Source organism: Macrosteles quadrilineatus, unplaced genomic scaffold (assembly GCF_028750875.1).
Source record: "Macrosteles quadrilineatus isolate MER2022 unplaced genomic scaffold, UCM_ALF_1.0 Scaffold_1__1_contigs__length_201487025, whole genome shotgun sequence".
NCBI lineage: Eukaryota > Metazoa > Arthropoda > Insecta > Hemiptera > Cicadellidae > Macrosteles > Macrosteles quadrilineatus.
The window spans coordinates 181198287-181219716 of record NW_026542594.1 but is presented as its reverse complement, the minus strand read 5'-3'; the positions used below and the strand labels follow the sequence as shown (position 1 = coordinate 181219716).

At 34.0% G+C, this 21430-nt stretch overlaps 1 protein-coding gene across 1 annotated transcript in view; it reads right to left on the bottom strand.

Annotated features, from left to right (window-relative positions):
• LOC128991093 (peroxisomal acyl-coenzyme A oxidase 3-like) overlaps positions 1 to 7613 on the bottom strand; it is a 33569-nt gene extending 25956 nt beyond the window's left edge. The window contains exons 1-5 of the mRNA XM_054413823.1: positions 7456 to 7613; positions 3879 to 4017; positions 3073 to 3231; positions 2022 to 2174; positions 649 to 796 (exon numbers count right to left, since the gene is read on the bottom strand). Of these exons, the coding sequence (XP_054269798.1) occupies positions 649 to 796; positions 2022 to 2174; positions 3073 to 3231; positions 3879 to 4004 (586 nt within the window). The 5' untranslated portion in view covers positions 4005 to 4017; positions 7456 to 7613. The remainder of the gene's footprint in view (positions 1 to 648; positions 797 to 2021; positions 2175 to 3072; positions 3232 to 3878; positions 4018 to 7455) is intronic.
• Positions 7614 to 21430: the final 13817 nt, after the last annotated feature.

Genomic DNA, 21430 nt, shown 5'->3' with positions numbered 1-21430 from the left:
TTAGTAGTAGCCTATGCTGACTAAGGTAGCAGTAGCTTGCAGTACTAGACTTTCTATTCTGTTCTTTACGTGATTTATTGCTGTATGCACGGTGTTGTGTAATTTTTGTTTTGCTTGAGTAAGCGTTATTTCAAACGATACAGTTTTTATTACTGCACCAAGGTTAATGACTTAACATATCACGATTAAAATGCTTAAAATGCACTACATCCGGTTAGTCCGGCCAGTGGTCCGGTTCCGAGGTGGCCGAACTAGAGGGAGTCTACTGTAACTTTTTAGGCAGGTTTCTCCTTCCAAGCTCTGCCATTGTAACTATGCAAACTGCTCATGGGCTATCTAGATTCCACAATCTTTTAAGCTACGTTTACACGAGACCAGTAGACAGGTTACCTGACTCTAGTGTATTTAAGTTAACTGAGGCCGCTAACCTGCTCGCCAACTGGCTTTAAATAAATGCGGCCTTGGAAAATTTTCCAGGATCTCATATAGACAGGATTCAAACCCAAATCCGTGTTCTCCTGATCAAGCATGGCTAACCATAGTAATCTAGCACCAATGGACATGATTTTCAGCATGATTTATTACTCAAAATGTTTCAAAAATATCCTCCGATTACCAAAAGAAGTGTTTAAATTAGAGTTCACTTACCAAGACTGCCTACCCAACACTTGGCTGCCTCAAAGTCTGGAGTGTTTAGAACGAACGTTTGTGTCTTAGGATCATAACGAGCTTCTGTCCGCATTGACTTGGTGTCTGTCCCATGGGAGAACTCCGTCAGAGCAAAACATCCGGTAACCTAGCACAATAGTAACAGCTACAGTCAAATCAAATAGTATTATCATATATCCTTCTCCAACACACAGAAATAAGATCAATTAATTACTGTACAAAAAAAGTTATGACTCCTTTCACATTAAATTAAATTTACAATAAAAAAGTTAAAATTGTTCGCACCAAGAGTTTGACTAGACTATTTAGTAGAAAAAATATATCATTATCAATATTGTGTTTAGTGGAAGGGTAAAGGTGGAAAATACATTATATGCTTCACCCAGCATGTTTTTGTGTTAAAATAAATAAAATTTACAAAAAGAAAACAAAGGCTGCTACTCAACACTATTGAATAGGAGAGTTAACATACAGTAGACTTCTACTATATATGGCATTGGGGAGCAAGCAGGTCTAGAGGTAGAGCTCAGGGCTTCAGTACCTGAGGTCCCAGGTTCAAATCCCACCAATTACCGATGGATTTTATCCATGTGATAATGCTACGACCCTCTAGGACTAGCCAGAAATAATGTGTAAAACAGTTCCTGGCTACCACCTAGCATCTTGGGATGTAAAGGTGAAACAATAAAAAAATAGTATAATGATCTATTAGAAGTTAAGAATGTTTCCTAAAACCCATTAGACTATGTGGAAGTACAGTTGAACCTCTATAAGACGAATTTCAAGGGGTACGGGAAAAATTCGTACTATAGAGGTATTCTTAATAAAGAGGGTCGTTTTATCGAGGTTTAATGCTGCTGTTATTCTTCTTATAGAGGTTTCTCCTCGCTCCAAGGTTTCTCCAAACAATGACTGAGGAAGGAGGAGGGATGGGTGGGGGTTTCGTGTTGAGACAAGCTTCTGTTTGTTTTGAAAACTACGTACTATGGAGGTTAAGATTATGACAAATTCGTCTTATAGAGGTCACGTTCGTCTTGTAGAGGTTTTGTGCTAAGAATATTCGTTGTATAGAGGTTAATCAGTACTAGCCCATGTCACACAAAAATTCGTCTTATGGAGGTTTTAAACTTAATTACTACGTTGTATAGAGGTGTTTTTAGCATTGACCTATATGAAAGTGTCAAGGGGATTAAAAAAAATTCGTCTTATCGAGGAATTCGTTTTATCGAGGTTCGTACAAACGAGGTTCAACTGTAATACAAAAGTTCAACAGCTATTTAGGATAAATGACTATAGAAAGTTGAATAATCTCTTGTAATCATAACACGATGTTGTGCAAAGTATTTCTGTACCTCCGGCTCACTCTTCTCGCATGCCTCAAAGAACTTGAAATGCCGCTCTGAGCCCATCCCCAGCATCGAGTTTTGGAACATGTTGAATGTCAGTTGCACCTTAAGGGCCAACGAGGGGGAATAGCTGAACAGCACTGTTGTCACTGCGACAAACTGAAAAAGTAAAAAAAAAAACTTGTAGCTTGGCAAACAAGATATTTATCGGATAACATATATGGTTGGTGACGATTTTTTATATCTTTCTCACCTGGAAGTGACAAAATCAGTTTTTTTTTGGGTTCACAATAAGTAGGGATATGTGTAAATAAACAGTAATGTAGCCTAGCTATCTTAAGAAAAAAAAAAAAAAAACAATCAATACTTACTGTAATCATTGATGGACAATTAATAGATAATGATTGGTTTAGTTATAAGTTGATAAATAACATTCAAAATATATCCATAAACAAGCTAACTACAACATTTTACAATATTCTCCATAAGAATAACATGGAAATTTTAAATTTACAATTTTTGGAATTTTCTCCATTACCAATAACCAAACAAAAACACTTTGAGAGAGCTAAAAAAAAACAAATAATTTAGTATATAAATTATTTGTTATTTTTAGCTCTTGAAAAATTAAAAAAAATTGTGTTATGAGGGTCAAAAATGAGAAAACCCATTTTTAACCCATAAAACCCCGTTCCCATGGTCCAATCATGCTGGTATGCAAATTCATTCAAGTTTATCCCGCCTTTCACCTTTAAACAAAATCTCATCAAAATTGAACAAAAATTGCACAAGTTATCGCGTTCACGGGCATATATATAAATTTGAACAAAACACTTGATGTTTTTCGCCTCTGGGGACATCAAAATGAAAAACTAAATCGGTTCCGGGCCTAGGTCTTACTGTGCCCAACAATTATCATCACAATTTTTATCATTCCACCTACGGTAATAGCTACTTCCCTATAAGGAAATTCGCTAATAAAAAGTATGAAGTATGATTTATTGTATGCGAACATAGATTGACAATAGACGTATTTAAATTGTATGCAACATTTTACCTTCCTTATATCTTCCACCACATCCTCCAGCGTCAAAACATTCCACTGTTTGATTCTCAACATCCGCAAAGATTCAATCTTCCTTTGTTCCTCTAATGGCGGAGTCTCAGTCCAATGGTGGAAGAGTGGGTCTTCTTCCATCCGTTTCCACACCTCCAACTAAATCAAATTTGTAAGAAAGACTGTTGAGCTATAGTATCATTAGTTAGGTATCCTATCAGTGGTACTTTTTTTCATAACTAGGTAGGCATTGTTATAAAAATGAGCCTACCGGCTATCGCAAAGCAAGCTTCTATTCAATTTTTTTTTTCAATTTAATATTTTCATGCGATGATAAGGACATAAAAGATGCTAGAGCTCATAAGGAGTAGCCTTTTCAGTTGTTAATGTCTAAACGGTTACAACAACATTCTTTGTTGGTGGCCCAACTGAATCAAGTTATTTTGTCATTTTAAATAAAATGGGGAACTTACAACTTAAATAAGAGACAAAAGCGTGTCTACTACTACATAGTAGTGTATTGATATTCAAATGTTTTACAGAACAATAATGGACAGTAAGTTAAAATACTTATTAACTTATTAGGCCTTACTGTAGTGACAAAAATGTGTCATGATAATAACTTAATTCCGCAAAGATTCCGGTGAATGGACTTTAGACTTTGACTAAGGCACAAGTTAACGTTATGACTGCAAGTAAGTTTCTGTTATAGTTTTTTTTATGTATAACTCCTATTAACATATTTTAGGCTACCTTTTTTTATTTTACTGTTACTTCTGTAATAACCTCTAAAACTACGTACCTACCTTAGTTTTCAAAATGACTTCATCCTCAATAAGAATTTTTAGTTTCTTCCAGTCAAACGAGGCTTTTTTCCGATACTCATCTAGAGGACCAGGAGGGAAGTCTTGAAGCTGAATACTTCCTGCCATTTTTCCAAGAAAACTAGTAGACAAACGTAAATTTTGTAATTTGGGCTTAAAAATAAGTTCCAGACTCCGACAGTCTAGTATTATTGACCTTATATAGCGTTTATTCTAGTGCTATAGGTACCGTACATGATAACAACAACTAACTTAGTCATTATAATCATGATAGTTAGATCATTGATATTAATATAGGCCTAGTGTGTTAGTTCTTGTTAAAAGTTATTGGTTGTCTATGGTAAGTAACTCAAATGCTAGCCTAAGTTATGTAGTGTTTGTTCACTTAAGTTAAGGAGTTTATTTTTAGGTTGGATATTTAAAAGCATTGTTTTCACTAATGTAGGCCTACATGTAGGACTACGGCCCATAGGCTATTTTGGTTGGGTAAATTGGGTAAAATGCCTGGGCCTAATCATTAAGCCTGAAAAGTGAGACTGTGGCATAGCCATAGAAAATAGAATATCGATTTGATAAAAAGCCTAAATATCTTATGATGATTTACTTACTTAGGCCTAACTGACATTTGACGATAAAACCATAATTTCAATAGGCCTAAATCAAAACATTACTTATCAGCAGAGACATAAAATTCACAGTTTTCTCATGAAACATAGACGACAACTCTAATTTGAATTGTTAAGGTAGTAAATTTGTACTATGTAACAAAGCACCTCGATAAGTAGCATGCCATGTTGTCTCTTGTTCAACTACAATGTAAGCCAAAATTAGTGTGTAGGCCTATTTGTTTTTTGGCTAAATCAATCACAATATTTAATTGTTTTAAGATGGAATTGATGACTATTCATTGACTAATCATACAAAAATTAGGTATATCAGGTTACTAGGCCTACTTTTATCTTCATTAAGTTTATTTGGCAATAGTTTACCTTTCAAAATACATTCAGTTGAAAAATGTAAAACAAAATACCCCGCTGCAGCAAACCTGCCGACTAAGCGAATTTCAATTTGCCTGGATTGATTTTCAATTATTGATCTTTTAAATTAACATTTAGGCCTATATTTAAAGAGTAGGTAGCTAGCTTATAGCTGCAACAGGGAAACTAATAAAGTGTGTTTTTTATTAAATACCAAAATATCAATAGCTTAGTATGAAATAAATAAATCTGCCAAGTTTGATAAAAATATATCCATAAACAAGCCAACTACAACATTTTACAATATTCTCCATAAAAATAACTTATCATTGGAATTTTGAATTAACAATTTTTTTGAATTTTCTCCGTAACCAATCACCGTATAAAAACACTTTGATATACTAAATTATTTGTTTTTTTAAGCTCTTCAAAAAGGTCTGGAGAAAAATTAATAAATTTTGTGTTTAATTAATTAATAAATAGGAGAGCAATGCTCAAACTCACACACACGCATACACATATTAACAAGAATTTGACGATTCCCCTGTCTACAAGGACGGCGGAGAAGACATCGATGGTAAATGGTAAATGGTAAATGGTTTTAAGGGTAAAAAATTAGAAAACCCCATTTTTACCCCATAAAAACCCCTGTTAAACTCCGTTGCTCGTTAAACTCATTCAAGTTTATCCCGCCTTACACTTTTAAACCAAATTTTATTAAAATCGGACAAAAATTACTCAAGTTATCGTCCAGACGGACATATATACATCTCTATATAGATATCTTATAAATATATACCTAGCCTACCTATATAAAAATTTTAACGAAGGGTGTTTTTGGCCTCTGGGGACATCAAAATGAAAAAGTAAATCAGTCCCGGGCCTAGGTCTTACCATGAGACCTACGGTTATCTACTTCGCTAAAGGGAAATTCGCTAAAACTAATAAAATTGATCCTTAATAAACAAGCGTGACAAAAGAAATTTATTAGCCTACACAAGAGCCTGCTGTGGGAGAAATGTTATGTGAAGTGAATTTATGCTTTTCCAAGTAGCCTAGTTCCAATCACAACAGCACTCTTAGACGTCTTATGTCCTATCTCGGCTCAACAACGGGGCAGAAGGGATTGAACAGCTTGGATGTTCTTCAATATGGCCATCCATTTAGTTTTCTAAGTTTACGTCCTACATTTACTCACATACTTGGGGATGTTGCGATACGATCGATACCAGTAGGTATCGATACTTTTATTGCGAACTACTGTTATTGTATCGATATCGGTTGTTCCGATATTTTTTTGGTGCTGATACCAAGAAGCCAGTATCATATCATAAGTATCGGAAGGCAATTTCTGACAAATCAGAGTAAAATTGCCAGGCTTGTGCCTTCTGGAAGGCTGGAGCAATTCAGTGACCCAAAAAACAAACAGACTTTTACCCAAATATTTAGTTTTTAATCTAGCTTGTCTGATATGTGGTTTGAGTAAATTATGATTCACTATTCATTCATAACTTAGAACTGTAAGTTACATAACGTATAAGTACTTAAGGGTTTTGCAAAGAGTTATTTTTATTAAGTAGGCTACAACTCAATGTTAGCAACTTTGTGTTAAGCAAATAAAATGAAACCATTGACTATTTAACATCAAATAAGTTATACTAATAAAGATGGCACGCAAAGTTATTTAACTAAATCTTTTTTTTCAATTTAGGCTGATGGACCGGTATCATTGAAAACAAAGGTTGTCTGTGTTTGGTCAATTTTATCAACTTTTTACATATTTAGGTAGTTCTTAGCAGCTCGAATTCGAATCCGGGTAACTTACACTTCCATATCTGTTGGCACAAACAACCGAATGAGTAAGTTTAATATCGATCCATAAATCGATAATTCGATATATCGTTTTGGTTAGTTAGGTAGGTAAGGTTAAAACCTAACCTAACTAACCAAACGATATGTCAAATTAAACAATTGCATAATCAATATTACTCATTCGGTTGTTTGTGCCAATAGATATGGAAGTGTACCCTCGAATCCTATTGGCTATACTATAAACTTACTGGAGCGAGTTTTAATCAAAGATCAGTGAATCAGAATATGACGTCACTGGTATCGAATGGATACGATATTATTGATACTTAAGTTCCGATTCCAAGCTGGTATCGATACTTTTTTACAATACCGTATCGATACCAAATATCGGAAAGACAGTGGTATAGCAACATCACTACACATACTGCAGTTTGGTTAAGGTTAGGTTTAGTTTAGAACTGTAATTTTATAATCAGCTGGTAGTTAATGTATAATAGTAAATTAGGACGTCAACTAAAGTGCCACCGGCCTAGCACATAAAAAAAATCACTGATGACTAGTTAACTTAAGTACCGGTACCTGACTAGGCGTTTTTACAATTCAAATTGAAGTGACTGCCAATATTCCGTGGCCGTTTTTCAGGAAGAGATTTAATAAATTTGGTGATTTAACTTATTTCATAGGTAAAATACATCTAAAGTAGCCTATCTATTTTATTTTGTAGACGAATTGTTTAGTTATATAATAGCATTGTTTTTATATAACCTTACCCCTTTTCACAACGAGGCCTCCTAAAAGCTTGTAGTCATTGTGAGACAATTCTTTATGCTAATGGCTTTTCTTCTTTGAGCGATAATGTCTCTAGTCTTGTGAATGAATAAATAAGTTACAGTACACACACAGAACGTAGAATGATAAGATCCAGCAAGACTAGGACTAGACTAAACAATAACAAATTCACCGACTCAGCAAAAAGAGAAAAAGATATCATACGGACACTGCAGGCAGATGCAGACGTCAACAAATTAACCCTTGCCGACAGACCGCCACCACCCACCACTGCTCGATCGTGGGGTCCCAGTTTATCGACATCCCAAAAGATCGACACTGAAATAGTCCCACTTTGTCGACAACTCAAAATGTCGACAGTGTCGGTAATATGGGATGTCTGTAAAGTGGGATGTCGGTTATGTGGGATGTCTGTTATGTGGGACGGTTGTGTAAATTTTCCCACTTTATCGACACGCAAAATGTCGACAAGCAAAACAGATCGACAAAGAGCGGGAGATTCAAATTGAAGGTGAACAGCTCTTGCTGAACAGATCGGTTGAGTATAATGAGAGTCGTTCTTTTTTAAACTCCGAACGACTTCTATTCACGGCGCTTGCAGTCTCCTTCAAATTTGTCAATGCTATCTCAACTATCTTGTGTATATAATATGTGTTCTGCCGTTTGAAGGCTTAAAATAATTTGACACTAGTGTACCTGTTGCTCGAATTCGAGCATTTGCGGAGCATTGCAGGCGACTCAAAGATTATGGAAATACTTACGATCTACACAACAGTTAGATATCAAAATCTTTTGTAAATATCTTATCTTTTTTCAAAAAGCTGATCTTGTTTTTTTAATGTTTTTAGTGTAAAAAAAATATTTCTATTTCTTTTACCTGGATGTGTTCTATGACTTTTTCTATGTTTCCATTGTTTGCAAATCGGTTACCTATATCAATGATTGCTCAAGAAATGTAGCACAGTGTTAATTCAGTTTTATTTTTAGCCTATATCAAATTGTCCAGGATTTCTCGCTCTTTTCCGTTGTAATAATTACACCAATCCAAGTTTCGTCTACAGATGCAATTGCCAAAGAATATCACCTAGGTACGTACAACCTCCAAGAAGTGGTAAAAAAGGCAGAAACCAACCCATACAATAGATATAAGTTAACTCCATAAGTGATATTAGGATTTTCCACTGATTTGGTAATAGAACATTATATTGCAAAACATGACACGATGCAGAAGAAAATCAATTTTAAAATCAGAAAAATCCATTACAAATGCTGTACTTTATTTTGACAAATTCAATAAATCACAATTTAAATATTAACAGCTGTTGCATTAAAAATGCATATGGTCGTAATGTAAACAAATCTGAAGAGGGAACTTTAAAGGCCTCTGGGGCAGAGCCCCAAGGGAATTTACCTTGTTTCTCTTTTGATGGCTCATCTACAGACCAAGACCTTTCTTTAGAGACCCCTACCAAATTTCTACGCCCAGCCGTTCTCTCAAATTAGCTGCGACAAAAACCCCGTTTTTCCTCCATAAGAATAACATGGGATGGGAAATTTAAGGCCACTGGGGCAGAGCCCCAAGGGAATTCACCCCGTTTCTCTTTTGATGGCTCATCTACAGACCAAGACCTTTCTTTAGACACCCCTACCGATTTTCTACGCCCAGCCGTTCTCTCAAAATAGCTGTCACAAAGAAAAACAGTTTCAAATTAATATATAGATTTGTCGCACTTGTATTATGATTTATTGACTGTTTTTTTTTTCGTGTAAGAAGGTAGTTAAAACGTGCTACCTAGGCCAAACTTTGATAGAGGATGATTATGGTATCCATCCAAGTTTTTTCAATCATACATTTATTTGAAATTATAATGATATAGTACATCGTTTTTTCATTTAACTTGCTAGCTTAAGTGTTAAAACAGATTAACCCAAATAACAATTTTACGTTGTTCATTGTTACACTTTGAAATATTAAATGAGTTGTAGTACATTTGTATCAGCAACTTACACCGGAAATGAGGAAATGAAAAAACTGCGTTAATTTGCCTCTGCAGATGCTTTGATTCTTTTGTTAACCTTTCCTTTGCCAATATGGCGATCCATTAAAAGCAATGACAACATAAAATTTTGCAATAATTTCTTTCCAAACTATTTTGTAGAGCTTAAAAACAAATTATTTAGTATATTGAAGCATTATTATGCGCAAACAGTTGCCTAATGGTTACGGAGAAAACTCAAACAGTTTTAAATTTTAAATCCCTATGTTATTCTTATGGAGAATAAGTAAACTGTTGTAGTTAGCTTGTTTATGAACATCTTTTGATCAAAATTTGAAAATGCATTTATTTCATACTAAACTACCTACATGTGAAAAAAAAAACTTTAAAACCCTCCCTGTTACAACATACCTAAGTACTTGTTAAACTAATGCAATATTGAAATAGGGAATAATTTTGTGATATTTTAAGGAGATAGTGTAAATCCAATCAAGCAAATGGAAATTCGTTTAGTCTGCAGGTTTGCTGCGGGGGGGTATTTAAAAAAAACCATAGAGTTGTTGCAGTATTTAGAAACACACATCAGAACCACCTGTAAACTGTAATGGCTGCTTGAAACTTAAACACCTTATCTAAATGCAGTAGGTATAAAGAAAATAATAGTATATGCCTACTGTATTACGTTACTAGCCCGGTAAGCGGTAAGGTGTTTTATCGAAGGCGTAGCCGAGTACGGGATTTTCGTGCGACACAATTTATTTAGGACAGAACATAAATTAGATTTTTTTTATAAAATAGGCCGCTGAAATTAGCTGTTTATTTCAACAGCTGACTAAGTACACGGTAATAGTATATTACGTTACTAGTCCTGAAAAAAGTGTGTTTACCGGACGAGTGTGGTCGTTGGGATTACCATACGAGTCCGGTACACACATTTTGGACGAGTTACGTACGATAGTTTACGTGATATTTTAAAGGAGACATTTTAGTGTAAATCCAGTTAGGCAAATGGAAATTCGCTTAGTATGCAGGTTTGCTGCGGCGGGGGTATTTTACTCTAAAGTCATAAGTGATTTATTTAACCAGATTTACATAAGTTATGCATTGGTTACGTCAATTACAGAAATACATAAAATATATACAAAATTCCTTCTGCATGCTATACATAAGCTATTTACAATTGGTTAACATTTTAAATTTTGTTTGGAAATTCACTCATTATGTCCATGTAAAAATCTTTACCTTATTCTCATTACCCTCATTAACTCATTTTCGCGTATTCCAATTGTGTTGGTTCGCGGACTCATTCGTTGTAGGTTTACACGACACGTTTGTACAAATTTCATCAGGATCGTATTATTTTTGCCATGAGAGATTTTTTCGCTAAAATGGTAATAGCGTATTACCTATATGGAACATTCACCAAAATGTTTTTACCTACTACCGTTTTAAATACGACAGTTTTTTAAAGTAGCCATTTCAGTTCAGTTCTTAGAATTGAAAAGTTTCACTTAACGCAGCTCTTTACTTTCTTTCACAACAGCATGGTTTTTCTCATAACAACACAGGCAACGGATCAATGAGGTTCAAGGATTGAGAGAAAAGAAGTAAAATTGGAATGCTTCGAACGTCAACTAATCAGCTGATCAGTTGACAATTTTAATTGTTGATCCAACTTTTTCCTGTTAATTGTTCCTGTTAATGTGCGAACACAGAATAAAAAATTGCATCCACATTCCATAAAGACCATAAAATGCACAGCTTTCCACTTTTCAAGTTTGTCGCCATTTTGGAATTAATTTTTTTAACTAATTTTGTGGTCTTTTGGAATGTGGATGCAATTTTAAGACTTATTTACTCTTCGCATTCTCGCTATAAGCCTACTTGTTTAGGAGCTACATGATTTAAATTGTACACCAGAAGTCTCTTTTCCATAGGCTGTAACTCCTAAACGAGTGGGTTTATCGAAAAAATGTCAAGAATAAAAAAAGTTTTTAAATTGCATGTTCTATCCGAAAACATGAAAGGGTGTTCCATAATAAATTTCAAAGTTGGCTGCCATTTTCAAAATATAAACTCATATTTTGAACTGCCACAAAAAATAAAGGAATGTCCCTTATTTAATATCCCAATGGTGACCTCTTTGAGTTGATCACCCTGTATATATGTATCCGTTAGCGCGATAACTCGAGCAAAAATGATCCCATTTTGATGAAATTTGGTAAAAACGTGTAAACCTACGTTTATTCGAACGAGTTCGCGAACCAGCATAATCGGACCATGGGAACAGGGGTTTACGGGGGGTTTTATGGGGTAAAAATGGGGGTTTTCAATTTTTTCCCCTAAAACAAAAAGTTTGCAATTTATTTTTAAACCGTTTTGTAGAGCTTAAAAAAGAAGGTATTTATAAATTAAAATAGGTTCAAAAATAAGCACAAAATGGATTTAAAATCAATATAATTAATACGCTACATGAAACTTTGTCGCCGCCATTTCTTAACCGATTTTATCCAATGGTGTCTCATTGGAAAGAGCGTGTCGCGTAGATTTGCAAACTGGCCTTACATTTTTGAAAAAGTCTCTTGGGCTCTGCCCAAGTGGCTGTTAAAGATCCCATGTTATCCTTATGAAGAACATAATTGTTACATTTTGATCAGCTGTATATTTTAATTGCTGTTACAGTATTTAGTTTTCAATTCAATGAAACGCATTGGGTACATTTATTGATTGTGTTGAAATTAAATATTTACTATTTAAATTAACATTCGTACATATTACAATGTAAAAAATCGAGAAAGCCTGGACAATTTGATTTATTTTACCAAATAAGAAAAATGAACTGACATAGTACTACATTTCTTGAGAAATCATTGAAAGAACCGATTTGTTAACCATGGAAACATAGCGATATCATAGAACGCCACCAAGTAGAAGAAACAGAGATAAAAAAAGTACAGTACTATCGTCATCAACCTATATAATGAGGAACACCTACAGCACCAATATGAAGATTTCCACTAAATGAACAAGAATGTTAGACGAAGTGACGAAGTGCTACTATTTTGTAGGAAACATGGACTTAACTTTATGATGATTGGCAAAGGAAACCCCTCTAAGTCTGAATTAAACTGGTACGGCATGGACATTAATAATTAAATATAGTATATCTTACTAATACAGTATTATAAACTAGGTGAAACCCGTCGAAATCGAAGGTTACTTTCAAGGCTTACGCTAATTTATCTAACTTAACTGCGAAAAATTGAGTGAAATTATACATATTTCGAGCATTTAGCATTGTTTAAAGATTAGTAAGAGTAAAAACAATAATGATATTAATTGCGTTAGATATCAATTATGGTTGATCATTCAATGAATAAATTATTTCCCATACATTACGTCATCGGAGTTGTTATTAAGCTACCTGGTATCTCTTCCTTTGGAAGAACGTTTAAATAGTATTAAAATCGTATTGGCGAATCTTTTCTTTTCAAACACTTCCGTGATTTCAGTGTAATGCAGATTAATCTATGATTTTATTTGAAAAAAGATCTGTTTGTTGGGAAGACACTTTCTAACTCCAAAGGGAGGTATATCCGTTACAGTGCAAGTTTGATTTTTCCTTTGTCACGTCGCGTCAGTTCATATCGTACTTCTGTGCCAATGAATAACCCTCTAGCACAGTTTTGAGAAATTGGTTGTGAGGTTACTGTTAAAGCTGGAATTCCTTGACATGGGGGATGTCATAGTTAGTTGTCTCAGCCTTATCAGTTACATAAAGTTGTCAATATAATCTCTCTACGGATTGTTATATAATTTTCCTAAGGCTCACCTTAGGAGAGAAGAAGTACATGCGTACCACATCAGGAGGGCCCAAAACATAGATTTTCCCCGCTGTCGTCTCAGCCATACCTCGAGTAGATATCCACGCTCAGCCATAAGAATTTACAATACGCTGCCCACTCGAGTGCGGGAGATGGATGTGCCCTCTTTTAAGAAGACACTAAAAGACGCATTGATTAAAAGGCCGCTGTACTCCTTAAAGGAACTTGAGGATGAGCCCCTTGTTAGATGAGTTTCTGTCCGCCTTGCCAATAGTAAACGGCCAAGTTAAGTTTAGTGACTCAGTATAATTACTGTAAATAATGTAAATAGTCTTTATTTTTATCATTAATAAATATAACGCAATCTATCAGACTGGTTCTGTCAAAGATGAAGAATTCAAGTATACAAGTATACAAGTAAGTATACAAGTATGGTCGTGCAGCTTCATTGGCAACAAATAATGCGAATGACACAGTAATGTGGCATTTCCAAAAAGCAAAAAATAATGTTAATTGGCTGTTACGTAAATATTTACGTTTACATGCATTGTTAATCAACGTATCTTATAAATAATGATGTGATCTAGTTTAAAAGGAATATGACCTTTCTGTCATGACAGTAGCTGCTTGAATAGTATTTACTCAATGGGCCATTTTACAGCCAAAATCGTCGTGTTATTTTCAATAATGTTACCAACCCAGTGGGCCACGGTCCGTAATATAGGCCACTGAAAATAATTTGTCAAGACAGGTACCATTTTAGGCAAGGTTTCTGTGTTTGGATGTTATTAGAAACGGTAAGAGTACAATAAAATTCTTCTGCTGATGAATTTTCTGTTGGAGAATTATAAGCCGAATTATAAATGTCACAATGCGAGTATGAGCATTTTGTAACTATATTATAAGGGTAAGTTACATCGAATTTTTAGGCTGCTGCTCAGTGCACCTTAAGAATATATATTTTAGGGATAAATTAAATGGTTTTTGTTGCTGAGTAGCGCTAGTAAACATGCATAACCCTTTTGTTTGTCTAATAACATTCAAAGGCTCTCTAAGAGTTGAAGTTCTTTGTATACATATCTATATTATGTTTTCACTAAGCTGAATGAATACATAGAAGTAACCTCTCTGAAAAGTCTGCAATATATTACAGTTTTCCAGGACTTTCTAAATCATGCACATATTTCTACATAAATATTGTAACATGTTTTATCCAGTTGCTGAAAACAACTATTAATTTAACAAAATATGGACACGGCTCAAATGGGCACCGTGCCCTTCTGCACTTGTATTATTTTGTATTGTATTACACAATCGAAGACTTTTTCAATGATTAAAAGCATGTGTGACAACAATCTCATGAACCTATGATGATCTGTCTAGAATAATATGATAAAATATAGGGAAAAGGTGTGAAAAAGGCAGTCACCAACCCGTAAAATAGATATAAGATAGTTCAATAAGAAATAATTGTAAGAGTTATTGTGATAAAAGGATTTTCCACTGATTTCGGAATGGAACTTTATATTGCAACCAACTGCAACACATGACATGATACAGAAGAAAATCAATTTTAAAATCAGAAAATAACATTGCAAATAATTAGACAATTCAGTGTGTGTTGTTTAAAATACAATTTTTAAATGAACAGCTGTTTTTATTAAAAAGTATTATCCACATGACCGAAATGTAAGCAAATCTGTGGAGGGATCTTTAAAAGCTTCTGGGGCAGAGTCCTAAGAGAATTTATTTCGTTTTTCTTTTGATAACTCATCTACAGACCAAGACCTTTCTTTGGACACCTCCTACCAAAGTTTCTAAAATTGGTCCAAAAATGAGGGAGGAGTTCTGCTCACAAAAATCGGCTTAGCGTATTATATATATATATATATATATATATATATATATATATATGTGTGTGTGTGTGTGTGTGTGTGAAAGTTTGTGTGTTTGAAGTTCAATCACGCATTAACTACTGGACGGACTGGGCTGAAATTTGGCACAATGATAGCTTACATGATTAACATAAATGTATAGGCATATTCTTATCTCAAAAATCTTTTCGGGCTCCGCCCCAGTGGCTCTGTAGTTCCATGAGTATTCATATTTAAAGGGAATAAAAGAATTTAGTCGGCTGTTTCAAATAAAAAGGTTTGTTCTATGATATGCAAAAGCCTTAAAAAGTTACCAACAAGTTAAGATTTACCAACAGGGTGCAGCACTATTTCTTTTGCGTTTATAAAACTGTGATACGCAATGAGAACTGTCAAAGAAGGATTCTGTTTTTAATTTCATGAATAATTTGTGATATTTTGAGAATTTTTAATAATATTTTTTTAGTGGTAGAACATTATGGCTATGGTAGATGTGTAATACTATGTATACCTTAAATTTAGAGAAGCAAATGTTATCAAACTGTGTCCTTCCCCATTGCAATCAGAAAGCTTATGAGCATAACTGCAATAAACATTTTATACTTATATGCCAACCCCATACGAAGGACGGGTACTCTGCTAGTGTTTTCATAAAAGTCAAGGGATTTTAAAAGAATGTGACTATATCCAAGAAACCTTAATACAACTTTTATTGAAGGATTCGCATTATTCCCATTTAAGGGAAACAAAAAACCATCTGGACGACATTAGGCCTTTCAATTCTGCATTTTTTTCAGGTAAATATAATTTACGATATAACAGTAACTAGCCAAATGAATGCCAATTCATGCAAATAAAATTGCGACAGAGAGGTTAAGCAGAAAATCAGGTAGTAGGGTAGTTCTTAGTCATGTAAACAAAATATTATCGCTATAAAGAATTGACTGAAATTTGTAAACGTACTGGCGACAATGGGTGGTACCATGCAGCCATACATTATCATTGACGATGATCAACACGGACAACCTATTACGGCTATAGTGGGAAACATAAAAAACCAGATCAGCTTTTGAAAAATGATAAAATATTTACAAGAAATGTTGTTTGTATGGAACTGTTAGGTACGTAATCTATGAGTTGAGTCTTTTAAACTCATGGGAAATTATGATGACTTTTATTTGTTTTTAAATAACTACTTTACTTCTTTGCAATTGCTCGATTTCGAGCGACGTGTTTACTAGTTTAAACAAATTTGCATATGGGTCATATATGGGTTGCAATGCTGGTGACGAAATGACAACGAAACATAAACAGAAAATCAAAACAAATGGAAGAAATTCCAATAATGTTTTATTTACAGTGCGGGGTGGAAATAGAGAACTCTGTACCTTATAGCAGATTATTTTGGTCGAGTTTTTGGCCACTGGATGACCTCTCTCGTATATGGTATACATAATAAATGGTAGATACTTTTAAAGTTGAATTAACGTAACCCCATCGACTATTTAACACTTTAGTTTTACTCAAATTTTATTACTGTATTACGCGTTTTTCACAAAGGCCATTCAACTTACAGTTTTTGGACCAGAATAAAAATTAGAAAGAATCTCTCTGTGTACGCACGCCTCTAATTTGGAGTCTGTGACTTATCCAAAATTTCTTGAAGGCCTTATTCAACCAAAAGTACTAGTGACCATTATGAGGACAATTTTCGGGTAGCCATAGTAAGAACTAATAATATACTAATTTTAATATTAGTTCATCTATGGCTACCTATAGTTCACTAACGCAGATTTTCCAGACTTGTTAATGGACTTTGTGTATTCGGCGATAAGCAATTTATGTTTTACGTATTATTTCGTGCAATGTATAATCAACCTGATAATGTTTGTTATTTAATAAACAAATCAGTTTTACCGCGTTAGAACATTTTAATACTCTACTGAAAGATTAAAAGTATGCACACATTAGTACTAACGGGTACCCCTATAACCTGTGTGGTTAGGCAATGCCACAGTACTGTATAAAGGGCTGTCGGTGCAATCGTAGGGTGGACCTAATCCCTGGCCATAGGTGCAATCGGACAACTAACAGGAGGAATAGTACACTTTGTTAATGAAAGCAATAAAGATTACGTTAACGGCTTGTTTTATTGATTTAGCGAATAACAGTCATATATAGACTTTGGACTTGGATGTAGTTTTTATTCTCACTAGTCCCGTCTCCAGTCAAGTTAAGACGTCGTCACATATACAATACATGCTCATATCCTGCGTACATTTACATTTAATCCTGCGTAGCCCATTTCATAATAAACTACAAATTACAAGTTACAACAACTTGTAATTTCCATTAGATTTGCATTGTCGATCAGCTGATTTACTAATAATATTATGTACTTCATTATCAGGGCCCCAGTTAGTATATGTTTTCTGTGGTACAGTCGGGAAACGGTCCTTATCATACGAACTGCGCCTCGCAGTTAAAGTTGGTTAAAACGCACCCTCGAAAGGGGGGGGGGGGGGTCAACGTCCTAAGGTTGTTTAGGCCTAAATTAATATTTCGGTTGAAAACCAATAATTAATTACGTTATTAATATTATGTCTCTGTCTGAAGTAAAGTAAACTATCAAATAATTTTTGATTTGTTATTTATACATATTTGAAATGATTATTACAGTACAAGTATTATTTTAATAACGTGCCAAAGTTCCACATTGACCTACCTAGACAATTTGAATCATAAAAGTACAGTACTAGGTTGACCGCAACTGTAGCCGTTGGGAGGCTCACATCGTTGGAGGAGCCTTCATGATATCAATGGCATTTCCGGCATTTCCGCTCGGGCATTGTATACTGCTGGAGAGATAGACAGCAATTGAGATAAGACTTGTTTGAGTTGTTTCGGCTTCTTTAATGTATGAAATGTAAAAATACACAAATTTTCAATTACCTTCACCTATTGAACTAATGTATTATTATCAATTGCATGCACCCAACGTTTTTCGTTTTAAATCTTATGTATTTATACCCTCCACATATTTATAATTTATTTTCCAGTTTTTAATGTGTTTGGATGTTAAATCTATTTCAAGCGTCTATATCAGATTAAGACAGAGGCATGTAGGAAATCTAAGGTTTATTTGAGTTTCTTTTCATATAATTATGTATTAGATTGAATGTATGGCCTACCTACTAACTATAAATATACCAATCTACTAGCAGAGTACCCGTCCTTCTTATGGGGTTGGCATATAAGTATAAAATGCTTATTGTAGTTATACCATGGATAAAAGGAGTATAGACATATATACTCAAGAGTTATACTCAAGCTTTGTGTATGCAATGGGGAAGGACACAGTTTGATAAAATTTGCTTCTTTAAATTTACAGTTTACATAAACATAGCAATTATGTTCTACCACTTCACCTAAACAATAGAGAAAAAAATTATAAAAATTCACAAAATATCACAAATTATTCATGAAATTAGAAACGTAAAGATAACACAATCCTACTTTGACATTTCTCATTGCGTATCACAGTTTTTTTTGCTGCTTAGTTCAAATTAGCTGTTTTCATAAATGCAAAATAAACGGTATCGGCAATCTGACACATACTTTCTCCCATTAGCTTGAAGCTAGAGTTTAAAAGACCCGACTAAATGCTAACTAATTGAAATACTCACGCTATTTAATACTGCTTTGAAATTATAAATAAACGTTTCTTGTAAAAATATTTTAGCATTTTTAGGACTCAGCCTTATTTTTTAGTATTTTCTACAAATGTTTCCCGACTTAAAGCTGATACCAGTAAACATTTCTTGCATGTATTTCTTTGATCTGACTTTAGGTAGGTTTACTTTACCACTGTGACAACACGATGTGTATATTCTTCATGGTTTTTTTATTTACTTCCAAAACAAGTTGCTTAGCATAACTGGCAAAAATGATTCATCTCCCCAAGTGATTGCGTACCTGGATTCCTTACTGTGAGACCAGGTCTCTCCTCTACTCTTCTCATAAGTATAAGATTTCCTATTAATTGTCTCCTCCTCCTGTCTTCAATATTTCTCCTTTAAGTTCAAGACATTTTCTGTTCTTCCAACAAAACTGATTAACTGTTTGGATTTGTTTATAACCTCATACATATTACAAACATAAATACTTACTCCAAAAAAGTTGGTGAGTTTATTTTTATGTACAGCTGTTTTTGTTTTTAAATTTGTGGTACTTTCCTGTTAAAGGGAACATTCATTATGAATGATGATTTTTTTCGATACATCGATATTAACAAATTGAAACATATCAGCTGACAACTACATAAATATTGTTCAGTATATGAAACTGTTCTAAAAAAATAACCTAACATAACTAACCAAACTTGCTGTAACATTTAAAAGTTCCGTGTTTAACTTGCCTTTTTTATTATCAAACCCAAACGGAATTTTTAAATGGTACAGCAAGTTTGGTTGGTTATGTTAAGTTAGCTTAGAACAGTTTCATTTTTTAATCCATATATTAGACTATTTTAGCCTAAACAAGATCAGTTAGTTATTGTTGTCAATTTGTAATGGATCGGATCGGAAAACAAAAATATCGATATATCGAAACAAAATCATCGATAATAATGAATGTTCCCTTTAACAGGAAAGTACCAAATTTGTTTTCAATGTAATTCTTATGGGGGAAATGCGACCTTTGAGAGCGTCTCGTGCCCTTAAGAGCAATGGCAGAATGCCTAACAGAAAAATCGAAGAAACCTTTTTGTGCGACGTTAAGGGCCAGCAGCATGTGTCTAAGGAGGACAAGGAAGAAGTGGAGGACTCTTAGAGAGTTTGAAGATGGGACTGGAGTACCAGTTATTTATTTATTTAAATAGCAAATGTTTTATTATTTTTCCATATCAAAATTGTGAATTATATTATTTAGTATAAAAAAAATTTACAGATGACTTAAATTAATTGATATATTTACATTCTTTCAAAATGTAAACATGGAAAATTTGGAAGGCCATGGGGCGTAGCCAAGGGAAATGTGAAAATTAAATAATTTAATATTGTATAGCCATCCATTTGGGAGCTATGTTTCAAGTTTCAAGTCTCTAGCTCATCGGGAACTTTGTTTAAAATTGATATCAAAATTTGTAGGAAAGCGACTAGCGAGCTAATAAAAACAAGCCCATGGGGCGTAGCACAAGGGAAATATGAAAATTAAATGATATAATATTGCATTGTCATCCATTTGTGAGCTATGTTTCAAGTTTCAAGTCTCTAGCTCATCGGGAACTTAGTATAAAATTGATTGCAAAATTTGTACCAGACAAGAAATAAGCGAGCTAATAAAAAACGTTTTAATATATAATTCTGAGCAATTTGCAGACAAAACTCTAATTTTATTTATGAAGATTTATTGTTTGTTTGTTTACTCTATTACTGAATTATTAATTATAATTATGAATCTTTGATTCTCAATTCTCATTACTGTATAGATGATGTTTGCATTACCACAAAGTTATTGGTTTTTGTTCTGTCATACTGTTCAATGCAAACACAAGGTTGCCTGCATATTCCAACCATGGTAAGTGTGTGTAACTTATTCAGTTATGGGCTAGTTTGACTAGCCAGAAAACCGGGCTGACACTAACAATGACAGTTTTTTACTTTCCTAACCCTATTTTCACAAGGTCAGTTTGTGTGGTATATTTTCCAGGGCGGCTATTTCAGTGACATCCATATCCATGTTAATCAGACACAATAACAAACACTGAAAATCTTCAAAAATATTGATCAAAATGGTTCCTTGTGCTGGAAATATGTAAACACGTTACCTACTCTATGTTAAAAAAATCTAAAATCGTATAACTCATTGAGCGAAGCTCTTATACGTCGACTCTTATGCATTTCGTAATACGCAATCTCCTCCAAGACGGCTGAAGTAATCATTTTCAAATTTTGCATGGTGATAAAGACCATATATCGGTGAGTGCTAACAACTATATGGTGTTAAAAAAAACTCTCTAAGGAATCCCCCCCACTGGCTCTAAACATTTTTATGTAATCTTTATGGACGCAGTATTTGACACAAAAACAAAGACACAAGATCAGCTGTTGTTGTATTAAAGGACTTAACTGAAACGGCTACTTTAAAAAAGGTCGTAGGTAAAAGGAATTACTGTAACTGTTATCACCGATATTAGAACAGAAACGGTATGGTTCATAAACATAAAAAATGACGTCACTAGCTTTTTATTATAATAATAGT